The sequence below is a fragment of the Podarcis bocagei genome, assembly GCF_964188305.1.
Source record: "Podarcis bocagei genome assembly, chromosome: 3".
Classification (NCBI taxonomy): Eukaryota; Metazoa; Chordata; class Lepidosauria; order Squamata; family Lacertidae; genus Podarcis; species Podarcis bocagei.
The window spans coordinates 56359142-56376021 of NC_138127.1; the positions used below are offsets into that span (position 1 = coordinate 56359142).

At 42.0% G+C, this 16880-nt stretch overlaps 1 protein-coding gene across 1 annotated transcript in view; it reads right to left on the minus strand.

Annotated features, from left to right (window-relative positions):
• Positions 1 to 428: 428 nt before the first annotated feature.
• The window catches only part of PLG (plasminogen), a 28781-nt gene continuing 12329 nt past the window's right edge, over positions 429 to 16880 (minus strand). The window contains exons 8-19 of the mRNA XM_081186947.1: positions 16491 to 16653; positions 16218 to 16345; positions 15276 to 15447; positions 10912 to 11072; positions 9247 to 9395; positions 8452 to 8545; positions 7358 to 7478; positions 5527 to 5604; positions 4771 to 4911; positions 3264 to 3370; positions 2656 to 2801; positions 429 to 1026 (exon numbers count right to left, since the gene is read on the minus strand). Of these exons, the coding sequence (XP_081043073.1) occupies positions 865 to 1026; positions 2656 to 2801; positions 3264 to 3370; positions 4771 to 4911; positions 5527 to 5604; positions 7358 to 7478; positions 8452 to 8545; positions 9247 to 9395; positions 10912 to 11072; positions 15276 to 15447; positions 16218 to 16345; positions 16491 to 16653 (1622 nt within the window). The 3' untranslated portion in view covers positions 429 to 864. The remainder of the gene's footprint in view (positions 1027 to 2655; positions 2802 to 3263; positions 3371 to 4770; positions 4912 to 5526; positions 5605 to 7357; positions 7479 to 8451; positions 8546 to 9246; positions 9396 to 10911; positions 11073 to 15275; positions 15448 to 16217; positions 16346 to 16490; positions 16654 to 16880) is intronic.

Genomic DNA, 16880 nt, shown 5'->3' on the forward strand with positions numbered 1-16880 from the left:
ACTCCAGTGGAACTGAATGAGAACAGGGGAAACAAATTCTTACTTCAAAGATACAATAAAAAGTATGTATATTTGTTGAGATGCCTTAAGCCTGTTGCATCTATTTGCATCTATTTGGTTTGATTTAGTTTATTTTCAAAAAAGTTTAATAAAGGTTTTTAAAAGGGTAAAAAGTGGAATAAAAATGGAACAATAAAAACAAATGAAATATACTAAAATCACTTGTTTTGCACTGCAAAGGATGCAATATGTGTAGTATGGATTGGGCCCTCCCATTACCTCAATTATGAGAGGTAACTACACATTATAAAGAGTTTCTAATCCTCACTATGTAGTCATGTGAAATAATCTATTGATAATTAATCTAATAACTGAAGGTAAAGAACCGTTAGATTTGTTTCCAGTTCAGAAAACATGAGCAAAACAAGTTTAAGAACAATTCATTTCATTTTTATTTGTCATAGCTTTCAATCAAATGGTAGCAAATGGGGCTGTAGTTATGGTGACATGGGAGAACCTGCATTTTTTAAAGCCCTCAAAACTATTTGCCCCACAAATGAATCAATGCAGGCACCTTGTATGATACTAGAATGTTTTCCCCTATGGATGACGTTAGCCCTTTAAAAATGTTGGCCATTCTATTCATGGATCACTCAAATCACATCCAGTTAGGCTTATTGTTCAAGCTTAAGCACATTGCCAATGAATTTTTGCAGCATATAAACTGTGTTGTAATAAAAGTCAGCCAGCCAATCGGTCATTTTTACAATCATGTAATTTATTTTACAACATTGCACCCTGAATCCTGTGTGTGTGTGATACATCTGTATATGTATGTGCTTCTTTCAACAAGAGTGAAATAATTCAGTTTTCACGCATTGTTTTTTCAATCCATGAAACAAACTGGGAAACTCGAACATAAACACCAGGCTTCATGGGCTGCGCACAGCCAAGACCCCAGGAGGTGACTCCATGAAGGATATATCTTCCTTGTTCTGCACAGACCAGAGGCCCTCCACTATCACCCTACAAATGAAAAAGGGAAATGAACAAACAGAGCAGAAATAAACATAAACATGTAATGAACAGATCTCACTAGATATGTTTTGCCTCAGACTGTGCCCACACAAGGTCATTCATATATGCAGACCCACTCGCAGCAACCCCTCCTCAGGGAGCAAGGCCTAACCTAAGAAAGGTGAACAAACTGGACAAGGCAACGTTTTGGAATTTTAAAATTGGCCATAACTTTATTGATTCCAGATGGAGGTAGGATTTGGCTTAGGAATTGGGTTGAATATCCCTCTCAGCCTCCTGGTGGGGGGCTGAGGCATGACAGAGTTGGTCATGGGATTAATGGGTCCATTGCAAGATGAAGGTCTACATGGATGCGCCCCCCGCCCCAAGCCACTGAAGGAAGCTCTGTGGCCCATCAGCCTTGGCTTTGGGACACAGACTTCCAACCAGACCCCTCTCACAAGATACCCTGTGAACACACCTTTTCTGAGGTGTGTGGGGGTGAACCACCATTTCACCTCCTGCCAGATGTTAGACTAAAGGATTCCACCCCAATGCCTTATCCACCAAAGTTGTGACTATTGCTATGGGGAAGACAAAACCTGCAAACGGGGCTAATCTCCAAATATGACAACCATTACAGACCCACAGCATAGCAAGTGAATGTAGTGCCCTAGGAAGGAAGGTTAGCATACAAAACTACAATATCACTAGGTCACTAGGTCAATTCTTTATTGCAGTTCAAAGACCTAACAGCACAGTATCACTAAATAAGGGGGGGGGGAGGCAGGGTTGTTCCCCATAACAGCTAATGTCAGGAGAGCCCTAGAGCTACAATTCCAAGAGTGTAACCATCAATCTTCTCTTCCCAGGGATCACTGGGAATTGCAGATCTGTAAGGGGAACCAGGGTCTCCTAGCAACTCTTGGCACCATTATTATTATTATTATTAGTAGTAGTAGTAGTAGTAGTAGTAGTAGTAGTAGTAGTATACCAACCTTTGTTTGTAGATCTCAGGGCAGTACACAACATAAACAAGATAAAACAAGAACAAAAAAACCCTAAAACCAATGACCTCCGACTCCTTCCCACAAAGACATAAACTACAGTTCCCAGGATTCATTGGGGGAACCCATGACTATTTAAAGTGGCATAATACAACTTTAAATGCATTGTGTGGATGGGGCCATAATGAGGGTTTGGAATGTTGAGCAGCCAAGGCTTACACAAAGCAATACCCGAATGTCCATTGTTTCTGGTGTATTGTATACCTGAAGGAGCATCTCCACCCCCATCATTCAGCCCAGACACTGAGATCCAGCTCCAAGGGCCTTCTAGCGGTTCTCTCACTGCGAGAAGAGAAGTTACAGGGAACCAGGCAGGGGGCCTTCTCGGTGGTGGCGCCTGCCCATCAGATGTCAAGGAAATAAACAACTATCTGACTTTTAGAAGACATCTGAAGGTAGCCGTGTTTAGGGAAGTTTTTAATGTTCGATGTTTTATCACATTTTTAATATTCTTTTGGGAGCCACCCAGAGTGGCTGGGGAAACCCAGCCAGATGGGTGGGAAATAAATAAAAAAATGTTATTATTATATTATTATTATTGTCAAGTATTCCCATCACTAGACTCTCTTACCTGGCAACTGTCAGTGCCACCATCAATATTCCCAGCACAGAGTTCAGTGGTTCTGACCCTGTTGTTCAAAAATTCAGGCCGATTGCACACTTTATTTTCAATTACAGGGAAGCCAGTTTCTTTAAGAATGCTTTCTCCACCAGTTCCTTTGTGAGTAAGGGAGAAAGGAAGAAAATAAACAGACATTAAATTGTGATATAAACACTGACAGGGTTGGTGACAGGCTGTAATGATGGGTGGCAGCCTTTAATTTTCTCTTTTTATGTCCCAGTAGAGCTAGGAGAATTGCCAAGCTGGCAGGCTTTCAACACTGGACATAGCCAGTATTTGGTCCGTGTAAAAAGTGCCTGGGCAGAAATCACTGAAATGTCCAGGAAAATCTGGACAAATGGTGAATTTCATAAAAAGTAGCTCAAAAATTGGTTGGTTTTTTTTTTTTTTGCAAAAAAGCTCAACAACTTTTCACTTTTCGAAATATGGCAACCCTATCCATGTGTAAGAAAGTCAAAAATCAAAAGGATGGAGAGTAGAATAATATAATGGAATACGGAGGGAAGACAACACAATCTTAGCTACTTTGGATACTTAGCTGCTCAAAATTTACTCACCTTTTGTATCACCCCATCCAGTAACATAACATTCTGCTCCACCTGCTACCATTGAATTGGCTGGAGGCAAACATGCCGGAATGACCTTATCGTTGATCACGGCAGGGCTGAAACAAACATTTCCAAGAGGTTTGACATTGTTCTTTTTCATCATTCCACTTACCCTGATTGCTACCAGCTGGATTGTGAACCTTCAGGCAACTTCTTTTTTTTAAAGGAATGCATTTCTAGAAGTCTAATATTCCCAAATGTGTCTGTCCTTATCAATGCTCGACTTTTCCCAGTCTCAGGCAAGCAAAAGTGATGGAAGTTCGAACTAACAAAGAAATATTCAATTCAAATGCTTTCCCTGTAAGCCTTACTTGTATCCTGGTCCTACACATGTTTACTTGGAAGGAAGTACTGCTCCCGAGCAAAAAGGGTTAAGCTCTGATAGTGAAGACAGATGCGATGTTTTTAGAACAACCGATCTTGTTTGGAACCTCCCTTTCAATTTTGGAAAGGCACATCTATTGCTTTTTATGCAGTCTATCCACCTAAAGCATAGGAACGTGGCATGAGTCCAGCATTTAACTTGAAGGCATTTATTTGAATAGGGCAAGTTGCAAAGCAAACATCACGCCGTGATAGCTGTTGTTAAAATATCAAGACTGATTTTACCCTTGTTATATTAAAACACTTTGAACACACATTATTTCTTCATGCAGCTGAAGCCCCAGATATGCTAGAACAGGTGTCAATTCACATTCATTGCAGCATGTAGCTGCTAAAAGAAAATCTGCAATTAGGGCCATTAGTCCTAAATGTGTACATAACACAAGGATATACTGCAGACAGATCATTATTGCTTCAACAGGTGGTTGCTTAAAACACAGAACTAGGTGGATATCATTCCATGTGCAAAGCAGTTTGAGTCAATCAAGTTAACATAATACTTTTTTAAAAAAAGCGAGAGGCATGGTCTGGTGATCTAGGGATGGGCAAATCTGTAAACTTGGTTTGTCTCAGTTTCTTATTTTTCCACTCTTAAGTTCACATTTTTGCATCAGTTTGTGATTTTAAAAAATAAGAAGTGCTCATGAAAATGTGCACAATTTTTTTAGTGTATATTTCTTTCAATAAATACATTTAAAAAAAAAAACCAAAATCTTTTCATATGCCCAATGCCTATGCCAAACCTCTTACATCTGTGGTCAATCACCCAATTAAGCTGTGTTGTGTCAGTTCCTCCTATCCAGTTGAGGAGCAGTGAGGGTGTGGAGCCTGAACATGCAACTGCAAATTCTATAGGAGAGCTGTGCTTTGGTTCATATATTTGTTTTGGGGAGTATGCATTGAAAAGGTTTGCATGAAAGTGTGAGCTAAATTTCTCCCTGCTCTGTACTGTGATTTGACCCTCCCCAACCACTGTGGGAGGCACTTCACACAACCATTTCAATAGCTATCACATCACAACATAAGAACTGGTCAATAAAATGACTATTAAAATTATAACACAAAGGGATACCTGCTTAGTTTCAGCAAGGCAATGTCTGCCCTATTTGGTCCTTTGAATATTTTTTCAACATCTCGCTCTTGTACAGATGGCTCAGTAGCCCTCTCCGTGTGTGCCCCAAGTGTCACTTTGTAATATGAAGGTCTTGACGACCTGCAAGAGGCAGATTCATTGTGTAAGGGCATCTCCAGATAACCAAGGCGCAGGTCTGCTCACTATGGCTGAAGAGGGCAGAATTCTTTGAAAGTTAGAGACTGGGCGACTGAAGCACATACTATGCCTCCAGCGTCAATCCAACCCACCATACAGCTATGCATTTGTCACCATCTCACACCACAGGGAGTGAAATTACAGCCAAGATGGCAGGTACAATTTGGGAGCTTATGGGCAGGTGCAAAAGTAGTAAGTTGGTCCTGCCCAGCTACAGGTAGATTAAGATGCTAGAAGCAAAACTTCTCGCTAGTGAGAAATGGGGAACAGCAGGATATAACAATCCTAGCAACTAGGAACCAGTGATTGATTCTCTTCTTCTACAACACAATTGGCCACCAGGTAATGATTACTAACCATTTATAAAAGGGGAATGTAAGAAGCTGCCTTGTACCGAGTCAATATTATCCGCATGCTTTGGGGGTGCATAATTGCCTCTAACAAAAAATAAACATGGAACAGTAAATGTGTCCAAAGAGAGCCCATTGCAACATGGCAGACCCATTGTGCTGCTTGTCTGCTCGGAGAAAGTAGCACCAACACTTTGAAATGGCTTACTTCTCTAAGCAGTGGGTGGCTGTCAGAACCCACTGCGGAGCTATCAATGTGCCTCCACAGAAATGCAAATCAAAGGACCTGAAAAGAAAGTAAAGGCAGATTAGTTGCATTCCTGCTGCTCCCAGGCATTTTAACTATGAGTTTCCCCCCTGATGATTTGTTTTTATCTGTTCTACCACTTTCTGTTTCAGATCCTATTACTGTCATTATTTTACTGCATACATTGTGTTATTTTTGTTTGATTACTTCTATTTTATTAGAAAGTCTTCAGACGGGGGAAACCTTTAAAGGGAGCAATATAAATAACAGGGGTGGGTGGGTGTATCCCAATTTCCCCCAAAGGCTGGCAAACAATACTGCCTTTAACTCAAGAGTGAGAAATCTGTGGCCTTCCAGATGTTGCTGGATTACAGCTTTCATCATTCCAACCATTGGTAATCCTGGCAGAGGTGAATGGAATCCAACAACATCTGGAGGGTCAGAGGTTCTCCAGCTTTGCTTCAACATAACACATAATTTTGTCTGATGTGTGAACATGTACTCTCTCTCCCACAGTGATCTTATTGATAACCATCTTTGGAGCAGAACCATTGAAATCAATGAGTCTGAGTTACAAAAGTTTGTTGGTTTTAATAGTTTCAATAACTTTTGTCCATGTGGTTTCCTTTAAGCATGTTGAAATGTTGAAGGAATTTTAGGAAAAGTCTGAAGCTTTTCCATTGAAACCTTCACTTCAAATTTACTTTTCCCAAGCACGTGTATATACAGTCATACCTCAGGTTGAATGTGCTTCAGGATGAGCGTGTTCGAGTTGCGCTCCGCAGCAACCCGGAAGTAATGGAGTGCGTTACTTCCGGGTTTCGTCGCTTGCGCATGCGCAGACGCTCAAAATGATGTCACGTGCATGCGCAGAAGCGCCAAAACGTGACCCGCGCATGCGTAGACGCACGGACACGGGTTACGTTTGCTTCTAGATGTGAACGGGGCTCCAGAATGGCTCCCGTTCACATCTAGAGGTACCACTGTACTGTCAGATAAGCATGTTGGTTATATGAGGTTGGTTAAGTCTGATTAATGCATGAAGGGGTTAATACCATAGAGTAAGCTGTGCTGCCCACTTCCTCTCACCTTGGGAAGAACCAGATAATCAAGCTTTTGTTCTCAGTCTACCTAAGAAGCTCAATGTGTGAAGAGGTTCTGAGCTGGTTGCTCCAGTTCAAACTGCATGGCTCTCTTCAGCCATTCCTGAGTTCCAATACTAATAATTTAGGGACTTTCACCACTTCGGAACCAAACTAAGTTTAAATGTCTGTGCAACCTTTTATGAATGCTGTATGGAAAAGCACATGAACCAGACCTTTAAAGAGTTTGTAAGTAAACCAATTTTTAACTTACCAAATGTGTGGTCTTTTCCTATGTTGGGGGAAGAGGGAAGTTTTGGAACTTACAAGGGGATATTTTAAAGGTCCAACAGCTTATAGTTCCTATTTTACAATGCTGCATATTTTGTGGTTTTAAATCTCCTCTGGGGTTCTCTGACCAAAGAGTACTTGCTCCGAGCTTTGATCTTGGCATCCAGGAATTATCCTCTTTATACCAATTTTTCCCTTGCACCAACGCATGCATCTTTCCCACTTCCTCACTAACACAAACACTTGAGGGACATTATGTAGCCCAGGGGTGGGGAACATTTGTTTCTGGATCCCAGCTCCCATCATGCAAGCCAGCATGGCCAATTGTCATGAATTGTGGGAGTTGTAGTTCAGCAACATCTGGAGGGCCAAATGTTTCCCACCATTGGTGTAGCAGAACGGATTGTGGGTTTTAATACCTTACTCGAAGACTAATCTGCCAGGGCCAAGAATGGGGATTTGAAACACATCCACCAACAATCCGTCCAAAGCAAAGGATTGGTTTATATTTGGCTTTTCCACATTCATATTCCTCAGCAGCTGGAGAATAAATGAAAGAGACACAGAGGAAATGTGAAATATAGTAGAATGTTAGGATTATAAACACCTCAACAGGTCTTCATAATTTGGGAAACCGAGTGGTCAGATGCAAAAGTGGACAGTTGCACAGAAGAGGAAATTTCACCAGGTGTAGTTTTCATGAGAAATGCCTTCCATTACACATCCATGAAAGGTTCACACGCCCTGTCTCACACCTGGGCACCATAATGAGACACGTTTGTATGCAACTCTGAAAACCATTAATCTCCCACAAATTCCCTGTTGAACACAATCCTGTTCTAGTTCCTACACCAACCCTAAACCTTCAGCTCATTGCTAGGGTTTAAGGAAAATCCAATGAAGCCTAAATTGCCTAGTGACTAGCTGTGGAACAGCTTGAACAGACTGAAGGTAATTCATTTCAACAACAGCAAGGGACTGTTATCTTATGCAGATATCCAGTCTTCTCTTTTTCAGTGCACCTGACCTTGCTTAGAGAAATTGGTTTTTTAGCAGATGAAAAACTGTTGACTAAGAAGAGATGGTCAACAGCAATAGGTGTACAGTGAAAACCTATGTGTGTCCACCAAGCCCCACTGAATTCGATGGGACTTACTCCCAGCAAAATGTATTTAGGATTGCAATAAAAAACAACAACCCCATGTCAGATTCCTCATTCTTTTCCACTAATGTCTAGTGATAGACATGTAGGACATGAAATTATCATATCAGATGTTCCCCAACAGTGGCAGCTGTCAATAACAGAGTCAGAATAAATGGCACCATGCCAAGATGAGATCATGTTATGTGCTACCAGAGCTACACATTATGGGGAGAGGTGAGCAAAATCAAAACGAGCCTGCCATTTCCTGCAGCAGGCCCAGTTCCAGCCTAAAACAGCATTGAAATAGAAACATTTAAAGACTTAAAATGAAATATCACAAAGCTGACAAGTCATTACAAGCATACTTACGGCACTGGGGGACATCACAGTAGTCCCATGTTTTGCTTGGGTCTGTGGTATAGCACCAAGGGCCATTAATATCACCATCCGGATTTCTGCAATACTATTGCGGGGGGGGGGCAACAAAAACAGAACTACTCAATCTGCAATCTTTGTATGCTCATGGGTGTGACAACCTCATTCAGCCAGCGGCTAGGGCTTATGTCCTTTACTATTTTCAAAATGCAACCAAAATGAAAAATTCAGTTCCATAGAAGCTGTAAGAACGTAACTATGTTTACAGTACAGAAGGTACTTGGATTTGGTGCAGACATAAAACTGGCTCTCTAGGAACCAATTTCAGTATCTTGTTTCAAACTTAGTTTATGCGATAAAATAACATTATTTATTTGGTACATTTGTATCCCACCTTTCCTCCAAGTAGCTCAAAGTGCTGTGCATAATTCTCTCCCACCCCATTTATCTTCACATCAACTTTGAGAGGCTGAGAGACAATAACTGACCCAGTGAGTTGCATGGCTGTGCTGGGATTTGAACCCTGGTTTCCCAGGTCCCAGCCCAACACTCAAACCACTACAACATTTTTAAAATGTAGCTAAACATGATCGACATTTAGCAAAAGAATGAGATAATAAAGGCGGAATAATTAGTGGGGAAATGAAAAAAGAGCATATGAAAGGGAAGACAAAAATCAGGAGGCTTGGGGACATTTTTCATAAGGTCAATCTTGCTTAAGCCATGTCTGGTATTTTCTGTTTCTTTACATTTCACAACACACCCTACCTGCTACATAATGCCACTTACATTTTTTTCCAGACCTGAACGGGGGTGAGTCTGTGGTGTGAAAAAATCGTGCTTATGAGGTGTCTGCAAACGCCAATCTTGGCAAGTCTTGCCAGTTGTTGTCACTGCAATCTTTCCACGATAATCTTTACCATAACCGGTCCTACAGTCTTTAAAGAGAGATAAAAATGGGTGGTTGGGGACTTTTCTTACACAGGTCCTATTTCCACTACAGGTTTAAATTGCTTTAACAGTCATTCCCCCTTTGCCCAGGAAACCTGGGAATTGTAGCTCTTTCTGTGTTGTGGGGACTTTGTTTCTGTCCTGTGTTTAGACTTTGATTCCAGATAAAGTGCAAAACTTTGGTTTGGCAAGAAAGCCTTCTCAGTTAGATCTGGGATCGTGAGAAAGCAGTTTTCTCTCTCTCAGTTAATTGCTAGCAGACCCAAGATTTACTGCACCTGCGTTATCCCATGTCAGTGACTCAAGGACTTACATGGCCAGTTTGCTAATTGGAATAACATTTTTCAGCAATGCTGTCATTGGGAGCATCACCAGACATAGGGTTTTGGATAATTATAGCTATGAAGCCTTTTGACTGACTGAGGAGAGAGGCACTTGTTACTAGACAAGAATATATGAATCATCTACCTCACAGTTACATTTGCTTCCCCTCAGGCCCTTTTTGTCTATCCTTTAAGTTTGTACTCTCCCGACTGACACCTTCAGCAACCTTGGGAGACCAAGAGTGTTGGTAAAGTATTCTAGTCTTGGCTAAGTTAGTTTTTGTTATTTTGTGGGTATCTGTATTTTCTGTATCTTTGGTATCAAGGTTCATGCTATGCTGCTATTTCAATTTATCAATCAAATATATATCCTTCAATTTCTGTGACTATTTGGGTCAAACCTTGGTTTGAAACCAGTACCTCAGACCTCTCTGATCACATGTGACTACCATATATTTGGTTTATTTTGCTTAAGGCCTCAGGAAACAGAGATTAGTAATTTATAACTACTGATCACTACAATTTCCTTAAAGACCTGGAGATCATCTGTGTAGATAATGAAAGCCTATATGATGGTCTTCTGATAACATGTACACAAATGCTTCAATGCCAATTTGCTTGTAATATTGAACTAATTTTTTAGAATGAAGTCCAAAACAGCATAGGGAAATATAATCTATCCTATATTCTGCCCCCCACCCCCCAGACCTATAGAATTTAATGGGCAACAAATGTGGTCTAAAATGTAGCAGAGAGAATGTTAACCTAGTAAACTGGAAAAAAGATCAACCCTAGAGGCACCTTTCTCTACAGTGGTACCTCGGTTGTCAAACATAATCCGTTCTGGAAGACTGTTCGACTTCCAAAACTTTCGACAACTGAGGCGCAAAGGGTGGACTGCAAAGTCAATGGAGAAAAAATTTAAAACGCAGTGGAAGCCATTCGACTTCCAAGGTGCGTTTGAAAATGGAAGCGATTACTTCTGGGGTTTTGGCATTCAAAAACCAAAACGTTTGGCTTCTGAGATGCTAAAAAACCAAGGTACCAGTGTATTGCAATCCATAGTAACTTAAAGTAGCCACAAAATAAATTATTTAATCTTTACTGCACTGAATTCCATATCACTTCTATATAAAGGTGACTCTGGGCTGGTTGTCTGCACTGGGGGAAGCAGTCATACCAAGGTTTGGTGACAATGTGGGCTGTGGCTGTTGTTGTTGTTGTGCAGGATCAGGACACTTCTGTAGATTACAGAACTCCCATCTTGTACTGGGATCAGTAGTATAACACCAGGGAGCCTTATCGTTGTCTGGGTTTCTGCAGTAGTTCTTCCTCAGGTCCCTATAAATGTAGATACAAAACTCTATATAATATCCAGGATGAGAATAACATTTAAAACAGTTTGAATATAATAGGTTAGGAAGCTTAGGATTCTATCATTTGATTCATTGATGCCTTGCTCCCAGGGTAATGTGATATATATATATATGTTTTGGTGTCTTCGGGTGTCTTCCCGTGTAAGAGTTGGGGTGTCTAGGCGACGTTTCGACGAGGTCTCACTCGTCATCTTCAGGCTGGTGCTTTCGGCTTCTTGTTACTAGAACAGAGCAGGATCTCAGTGTTTGAGTTCCTATAAATACTGTTGAGGGGGTGTGGTGTATAGCCTCCAACGTTCTGGGCAGAGAGGAAGTTCCTAGGTTAATGTGCCTTTTCTTCTTTTGTTCATTAATTACTTGAGGGATATCTTGAGTGATTACTTGAGTGATATTCTGAGTACCACTTAGGAGGGTCATTAGGTGTGGATTAGTTGCTAAAGCTTTCGTGTCTTGACCTCTTGAGCTTGTGAAGAGTTTTTCTGAGAAGATGGCTGTACTGCACTTAGTTGTGCTCTGGCTTGGCTTCGTGTATAGGGGCGAGCTGTGGTTTTGTGCCCTGTGCCAGCCAGATCTGTGTAGGGATTGCAGGGGGGTGCAGCATCCGGAGGTGCCACTATGGTTTGGCTACTGGATGGTGTCTGTAATTTATCTGTGGAGAGGGTCTGGGTTTGGGTCTGGTGTGGTTGATTGGAGATGGCGTTCTGTGTGCCTCTGGTTCTGGTGTCGGTTTTTGTGGGGAGGGCTAATTTCCAGATGTCTGGCAGGCGGGACGTGTCGTCACGCTTGTTCATGTTGTGAGGGTGTTTCTCTATCTCGATGGCTTCCATGATTATTCTCTTGTGGTGATGTTCCATGTTAAAGAGCAATTTGGAATCTGCAAAATTAATTTCGTGTCCTGTTTCTTTCATGTGTTGGTAAAGAGAGGAAGTTTTTTCTTCTTTTTTGACGGCATTCTTGTGTTCTGCGATACGTGCATTTATTCGTCTGTTTGTTTGTCCAATGTACGTGGCTGGGCAGACTTTGCAGGGTATTTCATAGACCCCTTGGTTTTCTAACTGGATTTTATCTTTTGGGTTTCTGAGGATATTGGCTATTTTTTGGTTGGTGCAAAAGGCTGTTTTGATATTGTGTTTATGGAGGATTTTGCTAATTTTATCTGTAGTGCCCTTGATATAAGGAAGGAGGGCCATGCCATTGTTTTCTTCTGTGTCTTGGTTTTTTGGGGGTGTTTCTTTTTGGATTAGCTTCGTAACCCTGTTTTGCTGGTATCCGTTGGCGATTAACACATTTGAGAGATTCTGTAACTCAGTTGTCAAGTGGTCTTTGTCAGCCAGGCGTTTGGTTCTGGAGATGAGAGTCTTGGCTACGGAGTTTATTTGTGCAGGGTGGTGGTGTGATTGTGCATGTAAGTAGCGGTTGGTGTGTGTTTTTTTCGGTAGATAGTGTGTCCTAGGGAGCCATCAGGTTTTTTGTAGATTAGGACGTCAAGGAAGGGAAGTTGGTTGTTGGCTTCTATTTCCATAGTGAATTGTATTTTGGGGTAGACGAATAAATGCACGTATTGTAGACGAATAAATGCACGTATCGCAGAACACAAGAATGCCGTCAAAAAAGAAGAAAAAACTTCCTCTCTTTACCAACACATGAAAGAAACAGGACACGAAATTAATTTTGCAGATTCCAAATTGCTCTTTAACATGGAACATCACCACAAGAGAATAATCATGGAAGCCATCGAGATAGAGAAACACCCTCACAACATGAACAAGCGTGACGACACGTCCCGCCTGCCAGACATCTGGAAATTAGCCCTCCCCACAAAAACCGACACCAGAACCAGAGGCACACAGAACGCCATCTCCAATCAACCACACCAGACCCAAACCCAGACCCTCTCCACAGATAAATTACAGACACCATCCAGTAGCCAAACCATAGTGGCACCTCCGGATGCTGCACCCCCCTGCAATCCCTACACAGATCTGGCTGGCACAGGGCACAAAACCACAGCTCGCCCCTATACACGAAGCCAAGCCAGAGCACAACTAAGTGCAGTACAGCCATCTTCTCAGAAAAACTCTTCACAAGCTCAAGAGGTCAAGACACGAAAGCTTTAGCAACTAATCCACACCTAATGACCCTCCTAAGTGGTACTCAGAATATCACTCAAGTAATCACTCAAGATATCCCTCAAGTAATTAATGAACAAAAGAAGAAAAGGCACATTAACCTAGGAACTTCCTCTCTGCCCAGAACGTTGGAGGCTATACACCACACCCCCTCAACAGTATTTATAGGAACTCAAACACTGAGATCCTGCTCTGTTCTAGTAACAAGAAGCCGAAAGCACCAGCCTGAAGATGACGAGTGAGACCTCGTCGAAACGTCGCCTAGACACCCCAACTCTTACACGGGAAGACACCCGAAGACACCAAAACCTACATTCCTGTACCCGTGAAAATCTACGAAAGCATATATATACACACACACACACACACACACATACCCCAACCATCTGACTGGGTCTCCCCAGCCACTCTGGGTGGCTTCCAACCAAATATCAAAAACAATACAGCATCAGACATTAAAAGCTTCCTTAAACAGGGAAGTCTTTTAAAAGTAAAATAGTTGTTTATTGCCTTGACATCTGCTGGGAGGGTGTTCCACAGGGCGGGTGCCACTACCGAGAAGGCCCTCTGCCTGGTTCCCCGTAGCTTCACATCTCGCAGCGAGGGAACCGCCAGAAGGCCCTCGGTGCTGGATCTCAGTGGATCCATGATCTCAGTGGCTGGATGATAGAGGTGAAGACGCTCCTTCAGGTATACAGGACCAAGGCCGTTTCGGGCTTTAAAGGTCAGCACCAACACTTTGAATTGTGCTCAGAAACGTACTGGGAGCCAATGGAGATCTTTCAGGACTGGTGTTATATGGTCTTAGCGGCCACTCCCAGTCACCAGTCTAGCTGCCGAATTCTGGATTAATTACAGTTTCCAGGTCACCTTCAACGGTAGCCCCACATAGAGCGCATTGCAGTAGTCCAAGCGGGAGATAACTAGAGCATGCACAATTCTGGCAAGACAGCCTGCGGGCAGGTGGAGCTGATAAACAGCTGCCCTGGACACAGAATTAACCTGCGCCTCCATGGACAGCTGTGAGTTGGGAGTTGTAGGCCATCAGCAATTAAAGGGGCACAGACTTCCCACCCCTGGCTTATAGTAAATACCTTTAACCTGTTTTTGAAAGGCTTCTATAACTGCTTAAACCTGTTTGGGGGGTCCGAATTGTTGCTGCATTGCAACGTTTCTGGGTTTCTTCTATATGTGTTAAGCTGGTTTTGTAATTGATTATTTGATTGATTTCTTTTAATTTGTTGCAAGATGCCTTAGGCAGGATGTGGTTTTTAAACAAATAAAATAATTATACAACCGAGGTGACTGGTGCTTTATACTCTTCTTATAAACTTCCAGAAGCCATCTAGTTGGCCATTTCTAGGAACAGAATATTGCACAAGATGGGCCTTTGGTCTGATCCAAAGGTCTTTCTTTTCCTAAACTAATGACATCACTTGTAACCATAGACCTTGCCCCAACAGAGAAATTGTACCACTTTTAACAAAATATATCCAACATGTGTGAATTTTTCAAAAAAATATTTGAATAAGGATATCAACTATCTAACAGCCTATGATCTTTAGCAGATTAGGACAGTTGATATCCTTATTCAAAAAGCTGTCTTATATCATGACAGACCATTAGTCTATCTAGCTGAGCATTGCCTACAATGGCTGTTTTTGCATGGTACAGTAAACCATGTTTAAAGGTTAAAGGTTCCCATTTCTCTCATCCCCTAAAACGAGCAGGAACAGCAAGCTACAATTCCCAGCCTAGCATAATATCCAAACCAGGGATTGCAGTTTGTTTCATTCCAAACAAACCACATTGTCAATGCAAGGTTTGTTCTTGATTTCACATGACTGGCAAGGAGTGGAACAAACCCAGAACCCTGGTTTGTATGCAATGCCAAGAGGAGTTCGAAGAGTTCAAATCAAAAGGTGGGACACTCACCCAAAGACTCTTGCTTAACATTACCTATATGTAGGGCCATTTTACATGATTTGCTAGACACACAAAAATGTCACAATGTCTGAGGAAAGTTGAGGCAAACATACGCATTTGGAAGGGCTTCTGGGGTTTTAGTGTGAACATGAGGAGTCATAGCGTTCCATGCTTGACATTTCTTTCCAGAGATGGTCAAGGCCATTGTACCCCGGTAACTTGTGCCAGTGCCTTGATAGCAGTCATCAACAAGTTCGGTTTGCCCAGCAACAGAAGGAGCTGCAGCTGAATTAAAACAAAATTGCCACAGAAATAAGCATATTTTTTGCACACACCCCAAGTGCTTTTCCTGGGGCGAGACCTCAGGAGAGCACACAAGATTGTGGTAGACAAAATGCCCACCAAGATCTCGTGGGAAAACACAGGGTGTCCCATTTTTTCCAGGACACCTGGAAGGTGTGCTAAAGGGCCTTTGGTTCTGCATCCCGATGGTAGAATGATGTAGGCTCTCTGAAGCTACAAGAAAGGCTACAAGAAAGCAAGGCAAAGTGAAAAGAAATGGTGACTTAAGAGCACCTGGACCTTTTGTCAATGATCAATAGCCTTCTTGTTGCAGATTGCAGATTAATATTGCAATATATCGTTCAGATTGACAGCCCAATCCTAATTTATTTCTTGTGGATTTGATTTGCATCCTGCTTTACAGTATAGATCAAAGCAAATACCCTAAACGCATGTGTTCAGAAAAAAATGTTCCTACGAATTCAATACGAATTTTGCCTGGGAAGCAAGCCAGTCCCAAGAACAGAAGGAATTTATTCAGTTAATATACAGTTCTGACTCAGCCCATTCCTCATGTAGATAGGAACAACAGATGCAACAGATAAAAATCAACATAATGAACTACCTAAAGGGTTGAACTTACTCTGCATCTGCTTGTCGCCTCTTCTTAAAATGAAACCCAGATATCACAGTCAGATTTGTCACATGAGCTCTTTGGTGTTTTTTTAATATCCAAATATCTACTGCAAATGCACAAATGCAGCGTCTCTTACCAGTAGCTTCCGGTGCACCATCACAGCTAGCAATATCACAGTATTCCCATCGTTTTTGCGGATCAGAGGTGTAGCACCAAGGCATGTTCTCTCCATCCGGGTTTCTACAATAGTTCTTTTCTAAATGCCTAAAACAGAAAATGCATGAAGGCAACTGATGTTGGAACAACTTTGCACTTATTTTTAGGAAACCAGAGAGATGACAAGCCCACTGCAATGCATTTCTAGTCTCAAAGACTGAGATAACAATATTGGATCTATAGTTCAACATACTTGCAAGGGTAGTTCTCTGGCGTTCTGGCATGCTTGTGAGGCTCTTGGACTGCCCAGGCCTGGCATGGTATCCCCGATACTGTGACGGCTACGTTACCCTGATAGTCTTCTCCTCTTCCTGCAAGGCACTGGCGCCCTGGGCCAGAGGTTGGTGGGGGTGTTGCTATATCAGAAAAGAGAAAGCAAATGAAGCCAGCATCTTCAGAACACCTAAGAGGCAGCAATCCAATTTACTACTTCCTTAAGTGGAATATTCGTTCCATTCTGTGGAATGTTTGGTGTTGCCAAAAAGCTACCATACGCTTTGTGAGATCAAAGGACTGAGGTTTCTTCTACTTGAGTGTTGGATTCCCATCGCTGCCGAAGGAAAGCGAACATATTGCTATATCA